General features: G+C 41.2%; 3 protein-coding genes across 3 annotated transcripts; all 3 read left to right on the top strand.

Moving 5' to 3' along the window:
* Window positions 1-5,494: 5,494 nt before the first annotated feature.
* Window positions 5,495-7,227, top strand: MELLADRAFT_72257 (uncharacterized protein; the record flags this gene model as incomplete). The annotated part of the gene is made up of 7 exons (XM_007411648.1): window positions 5,495-5,612; window positions 5,673-5,784; window positions 5,862-5,968; window positions 6,057-6,354; window positions 6,432-6,758; window positions 6,818-6,871; window positions 6,944-7,227. 7 exons carry the CDS (start codon window positions 5,527-5,529, stop codon window positions 7,007-7,009), a joined length of 1,050 nt encoding a protein of 349 aa, XP_007411710.1.
* A 736-nt stretch (window positions 7,228-7,963) lies between these two features.
* Window positions 7,964-8,426, top strand: MELLADRAFT_108011 (uncharacterized protein; the record flags this gene model as incomplete). Its single annotated transcript, XM_007411649.1, has 2 exons — window positions 7,964-8,226; window positions 8,315-8,426. 2 exons carry the CDS (start codon window positions 7,964-7,966, stop codon window positions 8,424-8,426), a joined length of 375 nt encoding a protein of 124 aa, XP_007411711.1.
* Window positions 8,427-10,269: 1,843 nt separating this feature from the next.
* MELLADRAFT_88423 (uncharacterized protein) lies at window positions 10,270-12,060 on the top strand (the record flags this gene model as incomplete). The annotated part of the gene is made up of 7 exons (XM_007411650.1): window positions 10,270-10,298; window positions 10,357-10,646; window positions 10,719-10,881; window positions 10,959-11,272; window positions 11,343-11,479; window positions 11,534-11,920; window positions 12,001-12,060. The coding sequence occupies 7 exons, from the start codon at window positions 10,270-10,272 to the stop codon at window positions 12,058-12,060; spliced, it is 1,380 nt and encodes a 459-aa protein (XP_007411712.1).
* Window positions 12,061-13,213: the final 1,153 nt, after the last annotated feature.

Genomic DNA, 13,213 nt, shown 5'->3' on the forward strand with positions numbered 1-13,213 from the left:
GCCAAGCTGCATTGAGGAGTCCAACTTGGGCTGCTGGTATGGCCAAGGAGTTGTACCTCAGCTTAAGTTCAGCAGCTATTGCTTCAGTATTGGTATATTGGTTGATCTTGGTTTTGTTGGACCTTCAAATTTACATCATTATCCAATTATTTGCTACTTGAAAATCAAAATAGAACAACTCTGGCAAGCTGTCCTTGGTCCATGATGTATGTATCACCAAAGGAAATCAATATGCCTTTATTGGGGTTTTGGCCAACTATATCAATGAAAATTGGAACTATAAAACTATCCACCTCACTTTGGTGCTGGTTGCTTGGAACAAATTTGGTTATTTAATTTCTCAGCCTGTGGCACAATTCTTGATGACTCATGGTCTCCATAAAAAGATGAGTATTTTCTTGCCTTTTCAGCCTTTTTAAGTTGGGCTGATTTTTTATTTCTTTTCTGTTTGTCTCTTGTCTTCTTCAATTCTATTCAATACATCACATTGTAGTACAAACCACCAACTCTGGAGCATCCAACAATACCATGGATAGGGAGATGGAGGAGTTGTTCTTGGAGTGTGATGATCCAATTGACTGGGGTTCAGCCAAGAGTCCGCTGCTTTTCCCACAAGCTTGGGTTGGTTGTCAATAAGGGGCTCAAAGTTTTAGCATTAGGCCACTGGTTAAATCAAGCCAACCATCCCTCTCAATGTGTACATTCCTGTTCCCACATTGCTTTTGAACAATGATCTCACCAACAGTGCTATCAACTACAATGATTCCAACAATGAGGATGATGTCCTCAATCCTCAACCTCAGTGCGACACAGCCATCTTGAGAAATGAGGATGAATATGATCATTATCCATCCTATGAAGACGTTCCAATAGATGGATGTGTGGTGGTCAAAGGTACAATGGAAGTGAGTCACCTTTCACTATTTTACTTCTATCTTGTTCAATAGCCAATTTAACTAACCGTTCTTTTCATAGTCAAGGGAATTCAACACCTTGCTTACCCAGAGCAACGCCAGGTGAGGCAAGGTTCACACACATGCTGACCATATGGGATACCGCAGCCCAGGACCACTTGCTGGCTAGGGGGTGCGTTGGAACATTGATCTTGTGATGTATTCTCACCTTGTGGCTGCACGCAATGAGAGTTCTCCTTCTTTCTGTCAAACTTTGGAATCAGTTCTGATACTAACATTCCCATTCTAATGATTCACTTGTTGTAGGTTGTTGATTCTATTCTCATTGGTGATCAGAAGAACAGATACTACAATGGTATCAAAATGTCTGTGGATGAGTGGGATTCAGTCAATTCCCTATGCAAGGTCTTGGAAGTAAGTGTTTTATTTTTTAATTTCTAATTCATATATTCTAATTTCTTGATTTCCTTAATCTTTTTCTGATTTAATCTTTTTATTCGCTTTGATAGGTGTTTTGTCTTTCAACCAAAATATCTGGATCAATGCTGCTTGCAGAGTACCTCTGCGTGAAAGACTCCCTGACCGAGCTACACTCTACCACCATCTTCCCAAGCCTCCAAGACATGATCAAAGTCATGTTGAGCCAGCTTTCCATTTATCAGGACAAAGCTTTGAGTTCTGATGTGGTAATCTTGGCAAGCATCTTAAACCCCAAGTATTGACTCTGATTTTTTGAATTACATCACCCTAGGGCCTGATCATGCTGCACAAGCTAGGAAGCTTATCAAAGACTCATTCAACACTACGTTGGAAAATTGGACAGTCACCCCAGCCTGCACCACATCTCTAACTCCTCCTTCTGGCTTGAATGAAACCTCAACCTTTGATCACTTTGATCTTTTCACATTGTCTGTGAGCCTTCAAACTCCTGATTCAATATGTGCTTCCAAATTCAAGTCTTACCTGCAGCCTCAGGGTAGTAATCTGATTGTACCTGGCCAATCAGAACTGTCTTGGTGGGAGGTAAGTTTCCTTTCAGTAACCCGCATTTGAACAATTGCCCGACTGATGATCTTGTATTTGGGCAGTGACAGCAAAACCAACCTGACTTACAGGCTCTTGCCTCCATGGCACGCGACTACCTCACAATTTCTGGTACACCGTGCGCTTCAGAACAGACCTTCTCCTTGGCGGCTGACATAGCTGTTCCTGAACAAGGTTCCTTAAAACCAAAGACCACATCTTGCGCAATCCAATGCAGGGAATGGCTAAGAGGGGGTATTATGACAGACGGCAAATTTTCTGATGCCCTTGCGTATCTTGCCTCATTTGAAAGCCATGTACGCAAATGATGACATCATCTTGATTTCTATCCTTTTGTCTTACTTTTTTCTTTGGCCTTGTGTTTCTATTCAATATCTTTCTTTCTTCTAGTCTTTCTCCTTTTTCTCTTTCTGGTCTCAACTTTCTTTTGTTTCTGTAACCTTTCTAGTCACTCATTAATGTTCTTTTCAGTATGGTTTTTTGTTCAGTTTTCCTTCTTTAGCCTTTCCAGTTACTCATTAATGTTCTTTTCAGTATGGTTTTTTGTTTAGTTTTCCTTCTTTAACCTTTCTAGTCACTCATTAATGCTCTTTTCAGTATGGTCCTTTGTTTAGTTTTCCTTCTTTAACCTTTCTAGTCACTCATTAAGTCTCTTTTCAGTATATTTTGTTATTTAGTCAATTTGTACATATTTATTTTCTTTGTCAATATTGAAAAAAATGTGAATAAATACTGCCGCCTTGGGCCGCTGCCTCCACTTGAAATTTGACAAAGCGGAGCGAGCGCGGCTCCAAAAGCCGCTGTGCTACACAAGCCATGTAGCAGGCTTGTCTTGAGAGCGGAGCGCAAGCGGGTTACCTATGTAGCGGAAACCCGCCCCTCTACAAAACAACCGCTAAAAAGCGGATCACTTCAGGTGTCGGTACATACAGGTAAATACACTATCTCTTGCCAGAAGTCCCTCGCTCGATGCCGAATGGGCCGTGGGACTTTTGCTAAGTTTCCCTCATAACTTTCTCTCACATATGCTCAATGTTGGCTTTTGTGAGAAAAATCTGGATTGGAACTGATGATTTCAGCTAAAGTGAAGCTGTTGAAATGTCCCTGACTTATTCTCCTTTGCTTAAACTTTGTCAACCACTCAATCTTTTTAAATCAAGTTCTTGACCCCATTAGCTTGCTCAGCGAACACATTTACTCAAAGATGAATTTCATGATTATAGTTCTATTAAAATTATCTTTATATCCTTCCTTAAGTCGTGGCCATAGCCCACCCAGCCGACTCGTGGCTCGCGACACATTGACAGGCCAAGACAAATGTACCCCGGTTACTGACAATGATCCAAACACCAATATTTTCAACTGTGATGAGCCAAAGGATTTGAATGATTGTCAGCGGTAAGTGGTTCGGAGCTTAGACCAATTCTCACCCAATACCTTCTACTTTCTTTTACTGACTTGTCCATTTTTGCTGGATTGTTTCAGCGCTGGTCAGATAATGATTCAAAATGGATGGAGTAGTAGTGGGTATGGAACCTGTGGCGTGAGTGACAACTTTGTGAACAAATCATTGTTGCAATCGATCTGATTGCTTTCTCGAACACTGCGCCCAGATCTTCTTAAACTTATTGTAGCTCCTTCACCATTACCACCACTTAACCTAAGTAGGAAACCACATGTTGAACCAAGTAGTGACGGATTGGGATAAAGAAGAGGTCAGCAATGAAACATAGAGATGAGAAGAGACTAGGACGGATTGGGAAAGGAAGGAGGAGAATTTTCACCTATTTGTAGTTTGTGTCTGTTCAGAAACCGTTGTTCCCCTTTTTCTCATCTGAACTATTTTTACTCTTTTTCATTCGAGTTCATTTCCTCACGAATATTATCTAATCCGTTCGGAATAGGTTCGAGAGCTTTTCATTCCAATCTCTCTGTTATTTCCTGAGCGAAGTTCTGATTGAACTTCTATAAAAGTTTATCAGATCTTGTACTTTGGGAAAGACGCCCAAGGGAAACTGGCACCGGAAGTCCCGTATAAAGAGTGAGCCTTCCTCTGTGTCCGTGAAATATATGTCGCTGATTTTTGTTTGCTGTATTCACTTTTTTCAGCTTGACTGCGAACATTTTGAAGAACACACTGAACAGCTTTACAGTTGACTGTTGCCCTGAGGTTCAAAACAAGGTATATAACTCGTCGTAATTTGTCTGATTTCCATCCTAGTTTGGCAACATATGATTAGCTTTTGTTCTAACTCACAGCTTTTTATCATTTTGCTCTTGGTTTTTGCAGTTCCAGCACCCACTTCATAGCAATCTAGGTGCAGATCCCGCGACTGCCGACGGTTACACTGTTCTATGTGCTGACGTGTTACACCCGCCCTATCAGGATGCTAGGCCCCTGGACAACAAAGATGTCACACCACGGGAATTAATAAGTTCAAAACCTGATTGAGCAAAATTGCGGTGTCCGAGTCCGCAATTCCACTCAATCGTGGATCTAGTTCACAACTCGTTTGCATTACGTTCACAAGCTTTCCTCGAGTTCCCCAGCTAAGCCTATGTACACATATACACACGGCCTACATGTAAAAAGGCCCCTTTCAGAGCAAAGATGTAGCCTCAAGAATATTTACTTTAGCAAATCCAGATTTGATGACTGAGGAATCTGTAAACATAGTAGACTCAGGATTGAGAACTTATAAGAAGGTTGAAGGGTGACCAGTTGACCCAAGCCATTTACAGCTGAAGGGAAACTTGTGAACGTAATGTGAACAAGTTGTGAACTAGATCCGCGATTGAGCAGAATTGCGGACTCGGACACCACAATTTCGCTCAATCGGGTTTTGAACTTATTGATTCCCGCGGTGTCACCGTCTTCATAAAAAATAATAAGCACTACTTAGAACAAGAGTGACCTTTCATTCTGCTGTCAGCTTTGTCATCCCATGAAGCAGTACATCACAGCAACTGTTGAAGACTTGAATCACTGGTTGATGCTCTTTGTGATAGTCAGAGTGATGAATATGAGCATGAAAACAGTAACCACCAAGCATTGTTATACATATTTGGTTACAACACCTACATATATGACTCCAATTCTACAAGAAAAATTCAACTCTATTTTCCTCTACATTGGTATTCTCCTCCTAAGGCTATGATGTATGCTCCCAAAATTTTACTTCTTTTTACACAAGACCCTTGAATTATAAACCTTGCTTCCCCAACCTTTTTTGCCTGGCATTGAGCAGCTCCCCTTTGGAACAAGATGCCTACGGCTATTTTTTGCCTTGGCTAGCATGCTCCTTAATTTTAATATATGCTCCCATTCAATAAGAAGTGTTTTTTATGTAAGCAAGAGACTTAGCCGCCGCAGTGACAAGTTTGGGAGTCACGTGAGTCATTTGGCCTTTCGGTTATGTAATTTTGTTGGTTAAATTTTGAGAGTAAAAGCTGAGACTGTAATTAACTTACTGGAGGTCAGGCTCAGCCTCAGACGCGCCTACGTTTCCCAAGCGCGATGAGAATTGGAAACACTTGAACGTCATCAAACTAGCATCATCTTTTTGAAATGAGTGGATCTACTTCTACAGCAGCACCAGCAAAGTCAAACGGTACCTCAAGTGGAAAGAAGAAATCTTCTGAAGATATCCCTTGGTATGACAATTCTCTAAGTCATCGAAGAAAGAAATGATTACTCATGATCTGTTGCGACAGGGTAGAAAAGTACAGACCGATAATCTTGGATGATATTACCGGAAATGTGGAAACGATTGAACGTTTGAAAGTGATTGCAAGGGATGGGAATTGTCCTCATATCATTATCTCTGTTAGTGTTTTATTCGAGTTTGAATTACCTTCGGACGGTAATGCTTAAGCTATGCTTCTCAATCCAACTCGGGCTAGGGAGCACCTGGAATTGGAAAAACGACTAGTATTCTATGTCTAGCACACGCCTTGCTAGGAGATTCTTACAAAGAGGGAGTGCTAGAACTCAATGCATCTGACGAACGGTAAGCCTTGAAGAAAGATCTAATCATTCTTTGCTCATACGGTAGAATCACGACAAGCTTACTTATATGTGTCGTTTGACGTTCAAAGTGGGATTGACGTGGTTCGGAACAAAATCAAGACTTTTGCAAATACAAAAGTAACCTTACCTCCCGGTAGACACAAAATCATCATTCTAGACGAAGCAGATTCAATGACCTCAGGAGCTCAACAAGCACTTCGAAGAACTATGGAAATCTATGCCAATTCAACTCGGTTCGCTTTAGCTTGTAATTTTAGTAGTAAAATCATAGAACCTATTCAAAGTCGATGTGCTATTTTACGATATGGAAAGTTGAGCGATCAGGAAATACTTAAGAGATTGGTCGAAATTTGCGACGCCGAAAATGTAAGACTTACTCTGCTTTGATCAACGCGTAAGAAATCATGGAGTGATCTTACCTACTGACATGCATTGAAAATCAGGTCAAATACGCCAACGAAGGCTTAGCCGCGATCATCTTTACTGCGGAAGGGGATATGAGACAAGCTATTAACAACCTACAATCAACGGTATCCGGTTTCGAATTTGTTAGCTCCGAAGCAGTCTTCAAAGTCTGCGATCAACCTCATCCAATCGTCATCAAACAATTGTTAGCGGCATGTGAAAAGGGTGAGGTTCAAACCGCACTAGAAAGTTTAGATGAACTGTGGACACAAGGTTACAGTGCGATTGATATTGTGACCACGCTATCAAAGGTGGTGAAAAGTATGGATAAGATGGCGGAATATATAAAATTGGAGTTCATCAAGGTGAGTAAACCTTTTGGTTCTTCGTTAATTTCAAAGCTGATGGTTGCCCTTGAATCTAGGAGATCGGCTATACTCACATGCGGATCTTGGAAGGCGTCAGTACAATTGTGCAGGTTTGTTCATCGTTCTGTGGGATCTCGTTTACCTATCAACTGACTGATTTGCTTTCTGCTCATATTTTTTAGTTGGGAGGCCTAATCTCTCGTTTATGCAAACTGAAGCTTGATCCTAAATTGTTTAATGTTGACTGAAGACTCAAATATATTTCATACACCATGTCATTCACTCTTACTAATATCTATTGTAGAATTTTTGGATAAACGCACTAAAAAGCTCATCTAAACACATGAATTGACTCCCATACCCAGGTCCTAAACTTACATCGCCTTGTTCCATTCAGCAGCTTACATTGTGATGTCCGGCCGGTATGATGTCATGAGAATGAATGACTTTAACCATGTTGAAGGTGCTCATCATAAACAATGTCCAACCGTTTCAGATACATAGTTCCTTCTTGAAGTCTAATTATGATCTGATACAGTAAATCCCACCAGGGCAGTGGTGAATCCCCAACTGCGGGACCCCTCTTTCTGGGCATCTTGCCTATGATTCCCTGTGTGTATAACTTTTGTAATAGACTTTGCTTTCCCATTGGGGCTTTAATTTTCTCTTCCAATCTCATTCACAAAAGCGTATATGTAGTCCCAAAACAAGCCATTCCAAAACATATTTTTAAATCGGTTTCATCTCGATATGTTTCAAAGGATTTGGCCATCAGTAGTGATATTTGTTTGACACGCCATCCATCCTCGATCGATAAAACTTTTCCATTCACTTTCGCTGATAGCGTTGAGCTTGTAGACCTTGTAAGAATATCAGTACAATGAGCCTCGACTAAAAATTAAAATTACATTGTACATGATGATTAAACTTTTAATTGACCGTACGCTGGCACCTGATCCGTTGATGATAAGCTGCGAGCAGTCTTGATGAAGAGTATGAGATGCCCATTCTGGAGTTCAAAACGAGTCAAGATGAAAGTACTCTGAGGCTTGAAACCCTTGTTGCTTCCCGAAAGCCTTCGTCGGCCAATCCGGAATCCTCAAAATAGTTTTCTGCCTCCCGTACGCGCCGTAGGCCGGGTGTACTGATTGACACCTTCTCTCCCTCCGCAGCTCATTTTGATATACCCTTCTGACAACAACATGCGACTCTCATACTTCCTTATACCTGCACTCTTCGGAGTGAGATTCACCCATGGAAGTCCAAAGATGCCAGAAATTTGGAGATCTTCAAGATTCGAACGTTTACCTGATGGATTTGAAATCGTATCAAAACAAGTTCTTACAAATGAAGAAAACAATTCATTGTTCATCGATATTGATTTAGGTGAATCGACTATCAAAGAATTTAAATCAGTCAGAACCGGTAGAAGATTTCAAAGTGTGGTTCAAATGATGGAAAACTGGTAAGAGTTTTATTTCGAGATGTTTTGCCTTCCTTTTGATAGAACGGACGTAACGAGCAAAACCTGATGGTTCCTTCATGTATGTTAGTTTTCCAGGTTTTGTTGCTCGAATTCGAAGAGCCTCAAATCAACTTAAACGGATTAGATCGTTATGGAATCCACCCAATACATTGGTGGTCAGACTACACCACGTAGAATGATGATACACTTCGACTTCAATTTAAATTTATATTCAATCCCTCAAGAATAGACACAAGCAATCTTTAGCGCATGCAAGCAAAAATTTTCGTATCATATCAAGTTGATCATCTAGGACACCAAATATATCTTATAAATCCCGAGCAATTCTACCTCACAATTTTCGACACGCGTTCCCGACTCACCATAACAAAAGATGTGGATACATTCCAAAAAGGTCACATGTTTTTCTCTTCAAGGGTTCAGATTATGACACTTTTTTTCCAAGACTGAGGAATTTGTTACGTTAAAATTTCAAAGAGGAAGACTTCTCCAACATCAATATGTATATTTTTCAAAGTGATCTGTCACTTTTGGCATCAGGAAATATCACCTTTACGATAGCTTTCTCTAATTTTTGTACAACTATACTCTACAGTTTTGTTTAATCAGATCATTAATTATTTTGAGGCTCGTTACTATTATGACCTCCGTATGGGTAATGACAAACGGTGTTTAGTCTCAATAAGATTTTCAAGTCATATTCACATGGAAAGTAAAGACGATTGGGTACAAAAGTTTCTAAAGTGCGCGGATTATACCATTGTTAACCTCGCCCAAGCCCCGGACCTTTGGCGAGGGACTTGGTTAAGTTTGATGGTAATGTTCATTTGAGCCGGCAACACAAGCAGGAAAAGCCCTTGAGGCTCGGGAAAGCTCAATTGGAATATGCCAGATTCCACTTGAGTCACTGGAGTCAGCTGCAGTCTTAACGTAACAAAAACAGAATCAAGAATTTGTCCAAATGTTGTGAATTGGCCCCGGGTCGAAGATGGGACAGGTGAGTGAAATTTGTCACCTTTATTTTTGCAACCACTCATGGTCTTCCGCTGATTCACAGATGCCCACATGGAGGCCCACACATTCATGAGTGTTAAGATTCTTGCCCGCCCCCTTCACCCCACATTCCTTGGAAATTAGGGACTGGGCGAAGCTCTGCAAAATTGCAATTCAACCGTAGTTGAAAGCGAGTTGCAAACAGCTAAGCCACTGTTCAATCAATATGAAATTTCCTTATTTTTTTTAGTAAGCTTTATGGCACTAAAAAAAATAGGGTGGCGCACAGGCATGACCCTCCCTAAGACGAGCTGTCTATTCAAAATTTCCCCCCCCACCTCAGCCAAAAGCCTATGGCAGAACACTTCTGGATAGCCTGATATACCTTTCACAGGTTGCTCTCGCTCTGGTTTTGGTGAAATCATCTGACAGTCGGGTCTCTTGGGCTTGTAGGAGTAATCCTGACACCTCCTGTTTGCATAAATCGCTTCGGTCGACTTCCAGGGGATTCATGCGCTTATTGAGGTGGCTAAATCCTCTGTCGGTCGAAACCTCGCCCAGTCCCTATTATGGAAAAAAAGCGAAGAAATCAGTTCTGTCGTGTACATTTGGAACCCATCGGAAGGAAGAATTCGTGGCCCAAACTCCTCGCCAAAGAATTGGAGCCTGAGCGAGGGGCGGAAAAATTGGTGCGGAAGTGGAAAGTGCGGAATAGTGCATACAGATTGTACAGAGAGCTCTCGAAGAGCACCGTCCAATTCGGGAAGGTGGCTGCGCTCGATTTCGTTTGTTTTGTTTCATCCTCAGTACAATGTAGAACGAACGATGGTCGTTGAAAATAAAAAAACCATGTTGCCTATACCACATGAATCAAAGACGTAGGGAACCAGACCATCTCGATTCTTGAACCAGACCATCTCGATTCTTGAGAAACCAATCAATGTTTTTAAAAGACCTCATCTCCATTCTTGATGCGTATGACAACAACATCATGTCGACACTCACTGTGCAAGACTTTGTCAAGTTCTTATGTGTCGCCGCCGACGTGGTCGTGCGGTGTGAGCAGTCTCTTGAGCTCACTACAAACCGAAGGCCTATACGATACCTCGCCGCGAGTCTTCCCTCGTCCATCCATAACCGTTTGGAGGTCTTATGGGAGGCTTCTTTCTGCATATTGAAAGAGTGTTTCATCAATGCACAATACCATGTCAAATCTCATGGCATAATGCCCGAACTCGATGATGGTCGGCTACCCATCCGCATAGTGGAACAATCGCTATACCCCCCTTTTGAACACTGCCCAAAGTGCTCAAGGACGCGACCTATGCGAGCGAAGTCATTGTTCGGATACCTATACGACGTTGATGGATGCCATACGATTGAACACTTTTACCTCTACTGTCAACGTAAGCGCACCATCATCAATATGCGACTGGCAGACAGATGACAGATGTTTAATATACTTGATCCTCTGCCAGCTTGCAGGACGAGTTATCACGTCAGCTATTCAATTTACAATGAAGAACGAACGTTCTATACAACATCTGAAGGCAGGAACCCCGAAGTCTTCCAAGTTCATACGCATTACTTCATGACTCACCGCTTGGCACATCATTTCAAGATGAGCCAAATGCTACAACGGTAAGATTATTTTGTGTCTAAGCTCAAAAACACTTGATTCTCATTTCAGTTTAATTTTTCAGGTGTTTGGTGTTCAGCATTGTCAATTTGTACAACTCAACCTTCATGGGGTCCCACACCCCTCCGTTGTTCACTTCCCAGCAGGCCTTCTTTCCTCGAATGTCTGCCGAAGTTTGCAAAGACGGAATGGGCATTGATACATTGCTTTTCAATTACTCTTCAAGGAGTAAAGTGCTCGTGGTCCCAGATTCCGGACTAGACCGTGTCCGTTACAACGAGGCGAAGAAAGAATGTACCTCCTGGATAGCCGCGGAAGGGACTGCCCACAAGAATCATGCTTGCAGTCTTTGTACATGTATCACTTATTCCGAAGAGTACAACAAACACTCAGGTATGGTACAATGATCAGTAACTGCTCTAAACAAGAAGCTGATTCATATAATTTTATTTCGCGAGTTCAGTTGTTTGTGCTGTTGTGACCGATGGTTTGACCATCGGCCACTGGAGATGCAGTGCTTCTGCATCTCAGCTGGAAATGTTGGCCAAAGATTTCGGCCACCCAGCACCAGATGGCCCTTGTCGAAGGACTTTAGATACAGTTTGAAATCGCTACTGTAGTTTTCATGAGCCGCTTCTTGAAGGTTTTTGCCAGGCTCAGCCTTGCACCCAACCAGCGCTTGCAAATAAGAGGACATGTGGCCTTCAATCTCACCAAGAGGCTGCCAAAACTTTTTCCACTCGAGTTAATTCAAACTTCCAGCTTCACTCTATGTTAAATCGACCAGGTTCAAACCTCAACTTGGATCCCTCTGTCCATCTGGAAGACGAGTCTGGTGAAATTCAAGATTTGGAATCATTGCAGCAAGCCGATGAATCAGACCGAGTTGAAGAAAGCCAAAGATCCGGCGAAGAGGGCAGTACCAAAAAACCAACCCTTTCAAGAGCACGAACTCACAATGATCAACTTGTGGTGGCTCCTTGTGGTGTCATACTTGCCCGCCAAACGATGTTTAATTCGGAGTCACCAAGTGCCGTTAAAGTAGAGATTTTTTGCTTCAATTCAACTTTGAATCAGAGTAAGTCACTGATAAACATCTCATTCTCAGCTTTTCCTTCTAGATACCTTCCCAACCCGCATGCCTGAAGTCATTTTATACGATAATGCGTGCAAGTTATTAGCACATATATACAAGTCTGCTGCTGAAGAGCGTGATCAATTCACTGAAAGCATCGTGGCTGTTGATGCGTTCCATTTCAAATCTCACAAAGAAAATGACTGCTTTTGTAGGAAATGGACGGATCCCAATCTCTATCCTCAGTTGAAAAAGGACGGTGCTTGGATATTCAACTCATCAGCTGCTGAAATTGCTAATATATGGTACGGAGGTTTTGCCTCCATCTGTCGAAACATGACCGCGGTTGAATTCAACTTCTTCCTGGATGAAATGGTTCGGCTTCATAACATCTGGATATGTGAAAAATTATCGAAAAGGAAAAACATAGTACATATTGGTACTATCACTTTTTGATAACGTGAAAGTTATAGTGGCGGTTCATATGTTTTACTTTAATGTCAAAAATTTCAACTTGGTTGTTTATTTACATATTTGATCTCTTTCGATAACAATCTCTAGAGATCATAATCCCTTTCGATCACGATCTCTTTCAATAACAATCTCTAGAGACATAATCCCTTTCGATCACAATCTCTTTCGATAACTATCTCTTTTGTTATCGATCTCTTTTGTGTTATCGATGTCTTTCGAGAATTTGATCATCTTGATCATATGATGTTTCAATATTCTTTTCAATGAATATCATTTGGGTCTCTTGATGTGTTATCATCAAAGTCTAGGATAGTAACCAATGCCAGCTTTCATTTGCAAGTTTGTTAACATTTCTTGATCAATAGTTGTTCGATTTTTGAACCTCAAGTTAACACATACATGTAACCAGTGGGACACTAATTACAAAGATTGAAAGATCGATAGCGTAATCAAATGGAAGAAAAGTGAAATCATGAAGGACACAATTCAATTGTTCACAATCTGAACATCAGAGTCACCGTTGTAGAACTTATAACCCAACAAGGGTTATACAGAGCTGGAAGAGGATAATCTACTAATAAAATGACTAGTAGAAGTTGTCTAAGGACTGCTCTTCTAAAACAACACAATCAGAAAGAGCTCTGTTGTATTGAGTACTGATAAGGCACCAGAGAAATATAACTTCACACGTAATTTTAACTTCAAAAGCACACTTTGTATTACTATCAACACTGCTATAGTGTTATTCCCAATTGATAACTGAAAAAAAATAAGCAATATCTGAT

Source organism: Melampsora larici-populina (genome assembly GCF_000204055.1).
Source record: "Melampsora larici-populina 98AG31 unplaced genomic scaffold MELLAscaffold_26, whole genome shotgun sequence".
NCBI lineage: Eukaryota > Fungi > Basidiomycota > Pucciniomycetes > Pucciniales > Melampsoraceae > Melampsora > Melampsora laricis-populina.